The 14,491-nt window shown below is 36.3% G+C and overlaps 1 protein-coding gene across 2 annotated transcripts in view; it reads right to left on the bottom strand.

The window, feature by feature from the left end:
* The window catches only part of LOC122062402 (heat shock 70 kDa protein 15-like), a 9,813-nt gene extending 2,609 nt beyond the window's left edge, over window positions 1-7,204 (bottom strand). The window contains exons 1-5 of one of the 2 annotated variants that reach the window (XM_042626019.1): window positions 6,896-7,204; window positions 5,326-6,556; window positions 4,109-4,336; window positions 3,926-4,021; window positions 3,623-3,844 (exon numbers count right to left, since the gene is read on the bottom strand). In XM_042626019.1, coding sequence (XP_042481953.1) covers window positions 3,623-3,844; window positions 3,926-4,021; window positions 4,109-4,336; window positions 5,326-6,495 — 1,716 coding nt within the window. In that variant the 5' untranslated portion in view covers window positions 6,496-6,556; window positions 6,896-7,204. The remainder of the gene's footprint in view (window positions 1-3,622; window positions 3,845-3,925; window positions 4,022-4,108; window positions 4,337-5,325; window positions 6,557-6,895) is intronic. The other variant, XM_042626018.1, reaches the window with a different exon arrangement.
* Between the last annotated feature and the right edge of the window lie 7,287 nt (window positions 7,205-14,491).

The following is a 14,491-nucleotide window of genomic DNA, read 5'->3' as shown; positions in this document are numbered from 1 at the left end:
GGGGGGGGGGAAGAACACCAAAGTGGCGGTCAGCTTCTGATCCTATGACATGTGAATCCATCACAGAAGCCCTATAGGTGGGAATTGGAAAATAATTGTTAAAAGAAGTTTCTAACCCACCCAATGTTGAAGTGGATGCTCCACAGTTAATCACCCAAGCCTTGATTCAACAACAAAATAAAGAATTGTGGAAAAACTTTTGAGGTTCTCTCACAGGTCTACAGCTCTCGAGCAACTGGAAGAAAGTTCAAAATTTTGATGAAATGAGACGAAATATTGTTGAAACATGCTTTTATATATATGGGCCCATGTTCGAAATTTCACTGTAATGAGCCACAATGACCGAAATGACAAAACTTCTGCTAAAATGAGATGAAATTTCACCAACATACGGACACCCGTGGTTCACATAGGATTTTGTTGTTTCAACTTGAGTCAGAACCGAATTATTTTGCTAAAAATTCTAGGACAAAATTGAACCAAGAGAGCTAATGGCCAACTTAGGCCCGGTGTCAACAATCGGGTGGGCAGTCTGTCTTGGCTGTCTGAAGCAGGTAAAGGTCAGAATAACCCTTGTTGGATCGCTTGTGGGCCCAACCAAACAAGGAAATCCTCAAGTCCATAGTTAAATGGAAAAAAGTAAATAAATCAATGTCTACAAAGAGAGTGAAATTTCTGTAAATTTATTGAAGCTTATGAGTTGCAAATTTGTTATTAATGGAAGACGTGAGAGTGAAGGGTACTCTTGGAAGAGTAAACAGATAAGATTCAAAAGTAATAACAGATAAAGAAATGGGCAATATAGGACATCAAAATATAACTAGTTAAAGAGCATAAAGGGTTCCTATCATCTCCAAGCTTCGAAAGATCAGGAAACCAGCGAAAAAGAAGGTAGCTTGCGGGGGTATTAGCTCTCCACATGAGTCCAACCACACCAAGATTTAAGAATGGGTAATCAACTCCATAACATAGTTGTCAAGGCGTTGCCTTACTGCAAGGCGCAACCAATGTAGGACAGATTTGGTATACCTAGACCAAGTCTTCCTTTGCTGTCCCGCTGCCTCCTTGCTGTTAATTGATGAATTTCCTTAGTGTTTAAGGCTATGATTTAATACAACACTGGGAAAACTGGGATGATAGAAAAGGAATAGGGGAGAGGGTGGTAGCCTATAAGAGAAGTATTAGGATAGAGAAAGGGGGATTGGTTTCACACCAACCTGGGTTCACTCCTAAGGTGTGAAGGGAACAGATAGAGAAGAAATAGGGAAAAGAAAAGTAGAACCAGAGGATGACGGAGTAGGGAGAACAGAAAATGAAGAAAGAGAAATTGAGAGGGAGAGAGAGACTCACACAGCAAGAGGGGAGGAGTTCGTATTTTCATTCATTCATACAATCCATTCCTTCATTGTCTTGTCCAAATACAGCCTTTCAAAACCCAAAATGAAGAAAGAGGAGCAACTCCCTAAAAAAATTTCTTTTCCAGCAATAACTACTCCCTAATAACTGCTTCTCCAACAATAACTTCTTAATAACTCCCTTACAACATTGATACATAATAATTTGGACACTAAATAAAAAAAAAATTACAAGAAGATAAAATAACTACACAACACTGGTCATCAACTGACAAGTTCTAAATCTTAGAGTGATGTCCTCATCAACACCACTTATTTATTTGTAAAAGCATTTACTTAAAATATTAAACATAAATAAGAAAATATCCTCCTATATGAATCCAATAAAAATAGTTTTAAAAAAAGGATAAAAATTCAAACACCCTATCCAAGAATAGGGGAAATTTTCAACTTTCAAATAATAGGGTTTTTCTCAATTCTAATAATCCTATAAATCTAATCATAGTTAAACATTGTTAAAAACAAATAGCCCAGTAAAACAATCTTTTGTTTGATATCCAATATTATTTCATTCAGATGATTTTAACAGCATTTGTGCACTTTAAAATAAATTTGACCGGAACATAAATTTGTCATTTTTCAACTTAAATTTAAATAAACTTAGACTGTTGGAAAGCTGATTTTGTGCTCTACCCCATGCAAAAATTTTTATGTAAAAATAAATTCATTTAACTAGTCAAACCTATTAGAGAACAAGAACATTTCTCTAAAAAATTTAATTTTTGACGACCTGAGATGGCTTAATGTTGATTTTTTATAATACAAGGTATATGTAGCATCGTAAATAATGTCAAAAAAGAGGGGGGGAAAACCACTTGGGTGAATTAGGCGCCTTGGCAACGCCTAGGCGGGCGACTTGTTGCCTAAACGTTTAGACAACATTCTACCGGCTTGGTTCGCCTTGGCGGTGGCAACTATGCTCTGAACCCCTTGGTTCCAGCCACTCACAACCCAGAATTTAAAAGATAAGAAAGATATCCAGAAATGAAACTCGAATTAGATCTCCCAACTAAAGTTGGCTTTTGACCTTAAAAATCGAGCATGTTCATAATCCCTTGCTATCTTGATTCCAGATCATACAGACATCATCAGGTAAGCATCAGTACAGGGACCAACTCCTGAAACTGGATATCTTGGTAGAACTGAATTCAGCAATGGTTACAGGCTTGGTTCATGCAGCAGGGTTGGTTTCAGGGCAAACTAAATAGGGCTAGGGTCAAGTCCGTTAGATACACCCACGCTGAAAATATTAAAAAGAAGGAATGAGGGAGATTGAGAAAATCTCTCCCAACTCTAATGTCCTGTTAACAGCAGGGAAGGAATAGAAAAGGATAAGATAGAGGTCAGGTAAGGAAGAAAAGGAACAGAGGAAGGTAAAGCGTACCAATTGAAGGGAAGAAGAACAAAAAGATGAATCGAAGAAAAGAGGAAGAAGATAGAAGAGATAACCAACAGTACATGCACACAACACACCTGTGAGATAAAACCCAAACTCCATATTCTCAATTCATTCTCTATTGCTCTCCGAACGTATTACATGAATATAAAGAAGCTCCCTTAAGATATAAAATTGGAAACTAAAACTACAGAATAACTCAAACTAGCAACCTACCAAAACAATGCCTACATAATCCACCCACCTAAATAAAATAAACTAAATATTGCATCCTTGTATCGACCACCAAATCCCTTTAGACCAGGAAACTGGTTTGGCTCAGTTGCATCTCAGCTTAGGCCTCCAGAGAGGGTTGTTCCAGTCCAGCCAAGTCAATGAAACTGTATCACTGTCTTGTTCCCTTATATGGCTGCACCAGCCAAGCTCTAGATTTCTACATTACCCATCTAGAGAACCATAAACCAGCTAAAATACTGTAAATAAATACACAGTTAACCAGCCAAAGAATGCCCTGTATAGCTTGTTAACTGTGCAGTTATCAGCCACCAAAGGTGTAGTGAAGCAGAATCAGCTTTACCACTGATTATCCCATGCATGTCACATTACACATGACGAAAATTAGCCTCTTTAAGGTTCAAATCAACTGCTAATTGTAAGGTATAGATAATTTTAAAAACAGTTCAAAAAAAGCAAATGGACCCCATCCAAACTGGGTCCTAAATTGAACCAATTCCAAGCAGAAAATATGGAGGGGGGGGGGAGACCAAGGGGAATAAAAAGGCATAGGCATAACAGGAAAAGAATAACCAACCTTTGCATCCGTTTCCATCTGCACAGGCTTATCCCCAGACCCAGGAACACCATTTTCAACACCCGATCCATCAGTTGCACCTTTTGCATCTTGCATGTTTGCATCACTTTCACCTGCACCAGCAGGTGCACCATCAGCAGGAGCCTCATCAGTCTCCATCTTTGTAGCCTCCTTTGCTGGCTCCTTTACAACTGGAAGCTCAACATCTTCTTCCTCCAGAAGCTGAAATAAAGATTACCATGAACTAGAGAAAATGCCAACAAATGGAAGTTGAATTAAGGGACTATTGCGTTCAGTACTTACTGTTGCGGACTCAACAGACACAATGCCATGCACATTCAAGCGAACTTTCACTTTCACTTTTGCACGTTCACCTTTTGCAGATTGGAATGGACCAATCTGAGAACATTCAGAATATAACTGAGAATTTGCACACACGTTATAAAGCTTAAAGTCTATAATTGAACCCCATTAGCAGACAGTTACCGTGTAAGTGCTGATCTTTGCTGGTGCCTGCAATTCGCTCACACCGGAATAGTAAACATCAACTGTAAATGTTCCTGATCTATAAAATGTCAAGGCCTTGACACTGGGTATTGGATTTCCCTTGGGGAAGACAATGGTACTTTGTTGATGATCTGTGGCACCATTTTGTGAATCAGGAGCAGACCCTTTCCATGACAATGCAGTTGGGAAGGGAAAGATATCATTAACCTGAAGAGACAAAAACAGAAGACTTAATAACAAGAATGGCATGCCAGTAAAAAATCTACACTAGCTTGCTTAATAACGTCAAATTACTTAAATTAACATGTAAGAATAAAAGTAAATCAAAGCAGATCCACTTGTAATCTCAAATGAAACAAATCACTCATGACTCAACACCATCATTAACAAATTGTAACAAGCATACAACTGCAACAGAAATAGCCAAAAAAGTCGGAATATTTGAAAACTAGTATCTAACAATGTGTACAATTTGTGTAGCAGTTTATACATTTCTTAAACACAGTTAAGAATCTATTGCCAAAAGAAATGGAGATTGGACAAACAACCAGACTTAGTGTGCCATAAGCCAACAGATAGGTCAAAGGCCTGAACTATGGATGGACTTAGAGACACACTGCAATGAATTTCCAATCACATAGAGAACAGATAGGTCAAAGGCCTGAACTTACTAGACATAATTACTACAAGCTGTTTTAAGTGAAGGTGCAGATGACAAGCACAATAGATCACAACCTTTATACTGGAAACTTAAAAGCATCAACCATTTACTTCAGGAGACCAAATTAATTCACCACCATTATCTCTTCCCCTCTATACTCCTTTATTAGGAAAGTACCCCATCTCCATCTCTCTCAATCTTCCATATTCATTAGGGGAATTACCTATTCCTCAGCCACCCACTAAGACATCTCTCTCTCTCTCTCTCTCTCTCTCTCTCTCTCTCATGGACAGGACCTTCACTAGCATTCTGAATTTCTCAACCCTGGCCCTTGTGCAATCATTTCTCAACTTAATTTGAAAAAGTGTCCTCAATAGAAAAGTCAATTTATTTCAAGGATCTTCAGTAGAATTCTTAAGTTCTTAGGAAATCCCTAGATTTGTTTTGACCTTCTAAGTATTGGGATTAGATAAATCAACAAACTCGATAAAAAAGCAAATGAAATGAAAGTAATAAACATAGAAGAAGATATTACCTGAAACTCCCGCACTTTGAATGTTGGACTCAGAATCGCACATTCAAGTGCACAACCCCGGGCAACACATTCACTGGCATTCATAGTACGCCTTGGTTCCTTTCCAAAGAATTCAGTCAATATTTTAATGATTGCAGGAACACGCGACCCTGAACCAACCACCTCCACTGCATAGACATTGTCAACAGTTATTCCAGCATCTGCAAGAGCCTTTTGTAAAGGCACCTTCACACGCTCCAAAATTGGAACACTCAGCTGCTCAAACTCCTCCCTTTTGATGAAGCCTCTAACATCCTTTTCATCCATTAAGCACTCTATGTTCAATGGTGCCTCTGGATTTGCACTGAGTACCTTCTTCAGCTTCTCAAGTGCAGCACGTAGCCTAAGGCAAGCCCGTGCATTTTGGTAAACATCAATTTTGTACTCTTCCTTGAACTTTGCTGCAAAGTGCTGGAACAAAGCTTCATCAAAATCTCTACCTCCAAGTGATCGGTCAAATGCATGTGAGAGAACCTTCAGCTGGCCTTTCTTGAATCCTGCAATGCATACTTGCATTGATGCGTGGCCAATGTCAACAAATGCAACATTTAATTGGTCGTTCTCCGGCAAATCGGTCTTGTATATTCCATAAGCCAAGGCTGTGGCTGTCGTCTCATGCATTAGACGTAACGGATGCAAACCCGCTATTGTAGCAGCATCCAAAACGGCTCTTCTTTGAAGATCCGTGAAATACACCGGAATTCCAATACAACAGTCCACTACTGCCGTATTTAGATTCTTCTCTGCTATGCTCTTCAGATTCGACAGTACCATACCTAAAAGCTGCGTTGGCGTAAAGACCCTTGTTTCTCCAAGGTATCGAGCGTGAATTAATGGATAACCATCCGGCCCTTCTGTGACGGTGAAAGGCAATGATTTAATATCACGTTGAAACTCTGGATCAGAAAACTGCCTTCCGATCAAACGCTTTATCTGAGAGATCGAGTTTTTAGGGTTCATCATCGTGGAAGCTGCCCCAGCGGTTCCAATGAACCGCTGCTTCTCACCAAAGCAGACGATAGCAGGAGTTTCCCGTTTCGATTCATCGTTAAGAACAACGTCAATGCCTCTCTGCCGAGCAACAGCGACAATGCAGCTTTCGTTACCCAAATCAAAACCGACAACGCTCATTTTGCCAGAAAAAAACCAGCCCGTTTGACAAATTGGTCACTCCCGGCGAATAATCAACGATCTAGACAACAGTACAAGAAAATAAATTAGTCACAATCCAAAACAGGGAAGAACATGAAACACAGCATGATCCACGTAAAGAGTAACATTTCGAATACAAAATTGAACAAAAGTAAACAAAAACCTAATCTGATCATAAACCTACACAGACTATTGGCAATGACTCACATCAAGGTTCTAGTGTTTTAAACAAACTGAATATAGAGCAGAATGATTGAAAAATCTGTAACGGAGAGGGATGGAAACAAAATACTAGCATGCACTACATGAACACCTTAGACTGAACGAAACAGTTTAAATTTCAGAAGCACTGAAAAAGTTACAGATCTGCAAAGCTAACCCGTCTCAGAGCATATGATTTGTAGAGTAGAAATTGCGAAAATTAGGGCTCGTATCTGAATATACCTGTGAGTCTTCGCGGAACTCTTGTATGCGTTGGAGAGATTTTCAGGTGTGGGTAGCTAACATCAGAGGCAAGCGAGTTCAATATTAAGGATCTCTTCTTCTAGAATCCTCCAGAAAATTTCTCTCCATGAAAAGAAACCTCATTACCGTAAAAGCTCAAAGCAATTAATTTGGATTCTCCCTGGCCGTAGAGAACCCTAGAGATTAGAAGGTTACACCGTAGACCGTACACGGTAGTAGTGCTCGAGAACTCTGGATGGTATGCTTTACTTAGGTATGCGAAAAAACATAAATACTGATCGCAGACCTAAGATTTTTACCGTAGATTTCGTTCCTATCCCGGGTCTCACCGTATAATGATATCCGACGGTAAATAAATGAGCTCTGATTGACTGGGTGTTACGTCGATATTATAGAACTGGACCAAGTAAGCCTCTGGAGCGTCTGATTGTGTTTAATCGAGTCACATACTCACATCATGAATCCACGTGTAGCCCGCTTAACTTGACCTTTGGACCATCAAAACTACATGGAAGGACAAAAGTTTTGGGTTGAACTAACTCGTTTCGTCCAGACGTTTCCAGTCCTCACCAAATTCCATCAACAGTTTAGAATAATATTTTAGTCCCGATACAATATTATTCTTGTGGTGCATGTAAAGCTTTATGTGATTTTTTCTTCTGTTTTTTTTTTTTTTTTTCCTTAAGGGGTTTTCCATAGACCTGTTGCAATTTATATTGTCTTTCACGTCTAGTCAGGTATTCATTTGGAAACAGAATATATCTTTTTTTTTTTTTTAATATATATATAAATGATAGAAAAATATTTGAGAAAAGATATATATAGATTTATGTATTAAAGGAGATCATGATACTCTACGAGGCGGCAAGGTGGTTTGGCAATACTCATCCGGTTTTGACACCTTAAGACATGCCGATGCTATAGAGGAGTGTTAGGATTTTTATGTGGGCTTAACTGATACCGATTGATCAATTGGGCCCAAGCAATAATAGATTCACTATAATTATGAAACTCCTAGCTCTTTCCATTATGAGAGTAGAATAGAGTTTTAGGGATTCTATTATAAATAGAATATTGACGGTCCCTGCAGTCATTACTTAATGCCTTATTGGTTTTGGGAGCACGACTTTCTCACAAGAGTAAGTGCACAGAAATAGAAGAAACCCTAAAGTAAGAGGCTCCCTAGAGTAAGAGGCTACAGAATATCTCAGTAGAAAGACTCCACTTGCGTAGTTCGTCATTGTACATGGGACAGAGGTTCATGATTTATGCTCATGGGACTTCTAAACTTACACAGGTACTTCTCTATTCCCAAATGGGAGTACTTTATTGTTCTTGGTTTAGAGACTACACCCAGGATTAATCTTTTATGATTGGTTGATGATTATTGTATTATAAAAACTATAGGGTTATTTATATGTTTAATATGGTAAAGGATCTCTAACAATTGGTATCAGAGCTAAGTCTTATAGTGTTAGAATCAATAAAAATAAAAATATAAAAAAAATATTTTGTATAGGGTTTGTATCCCAAATCATGGAAATCGTAATTTTATTATCACTTAAAGGTTCTGGATCGAAAAAATTTCTTCAGAAAAGTTGTAGAAAACGGTCGCGACGGTATACCGCAAGTCACCAAAAATCTCCGGACGCACCGGCATGTGTCGCTGAAAATCAACTATCGAAGGAGAGAGAAAAAAGAATTTATTTTAAAAAAAGGCGACGAGTCATCGCCGAGTCAACTCGGACACGCTACCGAGTTGACCCGAAAGTGTAGTGGGTCAACTCATGACCAACTTGTTTGACTCGGTCAAAGGTTGACCATTTAACCTAAATTTTGGCCTAAATACCCAACCCGAATACAACCAAGTTTGACTCGGATTTTTTACCCGGAATTAATATGTTTGTATCGGATTAGACCGCTTGGCCAGACCGGTTGGTTTGGGCAAATTATATTGATTTTGATATTTTTTTCGACAACTTCAAATGGCTCGTACGGGCAAACGATGAAGAATTTTTCACTCTGGTTTTTTGCGTTGAGTCCAGTTTTTTGTGCTCTTCGTTTTGATATATTATGAGCTTAGTTTTGGTCAACTTTTATGATCTATTTTGTATAAGTTACAAGTATGGGTGTTGAATAATTCTTCATAATTTTCCTATTAATTGAAAGAAATAAAATAAAACCAACTCATACATTACTTGAATATCATAATATAAACTTGTTTATTCTTGGTAATGATAGCTCATGCTTTTGTTTATGAATATTTTTTTTTATTCTTGCTTAAACAATCCCACTTTTAGCTGCCGGAATTAATTTGTAGACTATTGCAGTAAGATTTGATGGAAACTACCAAAGTGGTAAAATTCAACTTTATTATAATATAATATAAATCAAATGTCTTCTTTGTTTGAAAATACAGAGAACAATAGTTGGTAGCAAAGTTGCTAATGTTCACCCAAATGTGATATTATCAAATAAAAGTTAAAGTTAAAACAAGTGAAAAACATAATAGGGATTTATCAACCTAGAAGATGCTGTCCATCCAAAGATGTGTGGTACTTTTCAAAAGTTATAAGAAGTCTCGCAGTAATAACAAAAACTTGAGTGGACGTATGTTTCAGACCCAAAGGTCAGGAATGTAGTTCCGATTGACTTTCTTTAAGTAATTGATAATTGAGCATTATAATGTTTATTTTGCTATTAGTTACATACTTATTATTTTACACTTAAATGATATTTATTTCATGTTTAAATAATCCACAAATTTAAGTTGTCATGTGTAGTTGTAAGCTATTGCAATGGAATTAATGAAACCCACCAAAGTGGTAAAATCTAAGATTACTGCAATAGATTTGCAACTCAAAAGGTTTTGTCTTATTTTCAAAAACATAGAAAATTAATGACAAGAAGTAGGTAATGCTTGCCCAAATGCGACATTATTAAAGATAAGCATAAATGTAAGTGTACTCTAGGCAGACCTTAACCTAGAAGTTGCTATTCATCTAAAAGTGACAGTAATTTTTTAAGTTGAAGCGCTCCCACGGTCATTGTAGTTTTTGAGTGGACTAGTGCATTCCATACCCAAAGGTTGAGAATGTAGGTTGAGAATGTAGTTCAGTTGACACTCTGGTTATGTTTAATGGTTAATGATGTAATATTAGTTTAATTTTATTGATGTTACATGCATTAATTAAATATTGAATGAATTATTATTCATTGAGTTAAACCACTAAACTGAATGTCTTTAAAAGTGGCTTGAGAATATGGAGGTCTACATATGCCTCAAAGACCTAGTTTTATAAACTAGTAAAACCAAATCAATAGTTTGGTATTATGCTTTTAAAGCAAAGATTTTTGCCCTAAAAGGTCTTGGACAGTTGATCAATGGCAATAGGGTGGATGAGTGTTTCATGACTATGACCATAGGTTATAAGTTTATTTAATGTATTATTTTTGTATTCCGATTTGATCGATTCGGATTGATTAGATTGGATTAGTATCAATTTTGATCAATCCAATACCAAATTCTTAAACACTATCATTGTTCTTTGAAAATCTATTTATGAACATTAATTGATAAATGTTTAGTTTTCTTTTGTTTTTTGGCTTATGTGAACAAGTTTATATGCATGTCACATTTAATGAATTATGTTCTCTAATAAATGGTTAATTTATGGCTGGTCGAACCAAGTGGGAGGATAAATTTGGTATATTAGGTTGCTAGTGGGAGGATGTTACTACTAGAAGGTCAGTATACTAGGTTGGTAGTGGGAGAATAAATTTAGTGTACTATATTGTTTTTCATGCAAAATAACTATTTTGAGTTTTGCATTGATTTATTATTATCTTGATATTGAAGAATTATTTATGGCTGAAATATATAGTAAATTCATATTCATGTCGTTTTGTACTTGTATGTTTTGTTTGAAATACCATATGATGGACAAATATGTTAGAATTAAACTGGGTGTGAGCTTCTGCACATTTTATACTGCACAGTATATTTCTATAAAGCTATGAAAGGATTTGGTGGAATCCACCAAAGTGAGACATATTATTCTTTCATAGTTTTTTCAAGCGCAGCAAAGTTGGTGACATTTGCCCAAAGGCGATGTCACCTAAATTAAAGAAAATATATATATGGAAATGACTATAACTTAGAGGTTTCTAAGCCCATATATGATAAAAGTAATTGTATTTTCACAGTAAATTTGGATTTACAAGAGGACCAGTGCATTATTAGCCCAAAGGATAAAAATGTAGTTATGGTTGTGACTCTTGTGTGTTTTATCTGCTAGATATGCATTTATTGTGTAGTTTATTTGCTTGATGTACATATTAAATTTTCTAGCCCGGTTATTTAGTGTGTTTGTTTCATACCTGAGATTTTTAGGGTTACTTAATCTGGTTTAGCTCGCAGGGAACCCAAACAGGTATTGTTGTTGATCAAAGCATAACTGAAGGGAAATAAGAAGTTTACAATGACTTTGGAGTAATTTTGAATTGATTTTATCTTGAATTCTGTTATCTAAATTATTTATGTACATTTATACTTCATTTGTTTGTGTTGACCCTGATTGTGTAGGAAACACATTAAAAATACACTTCATATAAGTTTATCGACAAAGTGCTCAAGAGCCATGTTTTATGACATTGGTGTTATTGAGTTTTTTGATATGCTTGGTTATTGGGAGTTTTATGATTTCATTTAACCAATATATCATGGTGGTGACAACCAAAGTTTAAAGATGGTAAAAGTCAAAGTTTAAAGGGGGTGTCTACTAAGTTTTATTAACAGTTCTTAGTCAAAGTAATTAACAATAAGTTAAAGTAATTGACGATATTTCGTCAGAATTTGTGATTTATGGTGGTATTTAACCTAAATCTATGGAAGTGGTGGTTAGCCATGGCGGTATGCCAAAGTAAGACATTAATTCAAGAAAATGACGGTTTGCCTAAGTGTCGATTAATATCAAAGTTTACTACCTATGAGGTTTTCAAGGTAGGCTGATATTTAGATCAATAAATGACCTATAAGGAAATTTATATTTCATGCGATCACATGTATGATATCAATTACTTATATATATATATATATGTTTCCAGGCGATTTGGATTGATAGTTTTCTATTGTTTGTAACATTAGATAGTTATATGCCGTATATTGAGGTGTATTTTTTACTATTGTTCAACAGTAGAGATTATTGATTGAATCAAAGTTTGTTTTAGTGGTGTTCAGTCTTGGGATTATTTGGTCAGGTGTCAATGGAAAGACATCAATATCAGTATAGCCCAAGTGGGAGATTGTTAGGATTTTTATGTGGACTTAATTAATACCGATTAATCCATTGGGCCTAAGCAATTAGGAAACTCCTAGCTCTTTCCATTGTGAGAGTGGAATAGGGTTTTAGGAATTCTATTATAAATAGAATACTGACGGTCCCTGCAGCTATTACTTAATGTCTTATTGGTTTTGGGAGCAAGGCTTTCTCACAAGAGCAAGTGCACAAAAATAGAGGAAATCCTAGAGTAAGAGGCTGCAAAAGATCTCAATAGGACTATATTTGCGTAGTTTGTCATTGTCATCTTCATGTGAGTAACGTTTAACCACATAGGACAGATGTTCATGATCTATGCTCATGGGGCTTCTAAACTTACACAGGTACTTTTTTATTCCCATTTATGGTTCATGTCATGAATGTCCCATTGTTTATTATGTAAATGGTAAATCTATATGGTTATATATTTTAAGATTGGAGTACTTTATTGTTCTTGGTTTAGGTACTACACCCATGATTAATCTTTTATGATTGGTTGATGATTCTTGTATTTTAAACACTATAGGGTTATTCATATGTTTAATATGGTAAAGGATCTCCAATAAGGAGCACCATCCTATTAAATACACGTGATAAAAAATGAGAGATAGTATCAAGATATGTCATGAGGGGAGAGTGTGAGGGTACGTATACTACCGATAATGTATAAAGTTCCTACTATTCAAAAGGTTAGTGCCAACAATTGCCATATAATATACTAGATGGGATTCAAAATTTGAGGGTAAACCTTTAGTCTCTTATTCACATGTTAACTTTGAGTATCATATGATAAAGTGTCATAGCTTTGAAAATACAAAGCCATAAAAGATTCTATAATGGTGATCTAAAAGAGTGACTTTGTGTAATACAGTGTGTATGGACATACAAAAAAGATGTTATTTCACGAGAGGATATTTGATTGGATTGACACGTGGTATAAATCATGACTACATGCCAAATTTGCATTTTCAAGATGCGTGGATTTTTCACCTTGATTTTCTCCCGTTTTGTAATTTATCATAGAAAAAGTTACAACATCATAATCTCCAATGAATGAATATTTATCCAATCTCCTAAATCTAGTTTTAAAACATTTGTGATGTAATGGCTTGTTTGTTAATCAAATATTTTTTGGACAAGAGATTGACATTTTATTAACTAAAATCGACAAGAGAGAATCTCCTCCACAGGAAGGACAAATTTACAAAAAGGGGGGAGGGATCCACCGGGATTTAGAAAGGAAAAAATTCAGAGCCCCCAACTAAGAAGTGGGCTTCTTTATACAGATACCTAGGAAAGAAACAAAAAACAATGGCAACAAAATATTTAGATATTAACAGAATATCATCAAGTAAGGCCGTCACAGCCTAGTCCAAAGATGATGTAATGCATTTACAACCTAAACAAAGGTTGGCAAATCAAGACGATTGTAATGTGTGAGACTTTGAGCCAAAAAGTAGGGCATCCCAAACATCTTTAGCCTCCAAAATTGTTTTTGAAATACTCCAATTGGTCTTGCATTTGGCCGCAATGAATCGTTGAGATGATAGCTCATTTCCTTCCTTTCCCAGACTCTTGAATTCTAAGCCATCACAGTAAAAGTGACCATAAATTCTGACAAGAGATTTGAAAACTGAAAATCATAAGCCACATAATGAGCAGGAGGTCCTTGGATGAAGTAAAGAATTAGACAAGCATTTCATACCTAACCTATTTTTATCCATTGAGTGGGATTTGGAACCGTTGGTTAACAACAGTGGCATTTAACCATAAAAACATTCTTATTTTAGGTAATATTTTCAAGTTCCACGAGGGCTTCCAAAAACCATAAGTGGATGTCGAACCTGTATGATTAGCACCACTTGCTTACTAATATTTAGAGCAACATAATAGGCATGTTTAACTATGAATAAACCATTGTATGTCCCTAACCAACTATCAAGCCGGGGGTGGGGGGTGGGGTATATGGATAGGAGTTTAAAGATGGTTTGGGTAACCTAGAAGGAGCATTAGATAAGGGGAATGTTATATTGTCTTTGTGGATTAAGGATAGGGTCCTCCAATAGGTGGAGTTGTTTGGGAGGGTAAATACTAGGTAACTTGCCCCCAGCAAATGACGGACCCAAGCATAAAAACACAGATGGGAAGTCGATTTGCCATCACCAACATTTCAACATAATCCATTCAACAAC

This window comes from Macadamia integrifolia, unplaced genomic scaffold (assembly GCF_013358625.1).
Source record: "Macadamia integrifolia cultivar HAES 741 unplaced genomic scaffold, SCU_Mint_v3 scaffold1019, whole genome shotgun sequence".
NCBI classification, from domain to species: Eukaryota; Viridiplantae; Streptophyta; class Magnoliopsida; order Proteales; family Proteaceae; genus Macadamia; species Macadamia integrifolia.
This window is presented reverse-complemented; position numbering and strand designations above follow the sequence as displayed.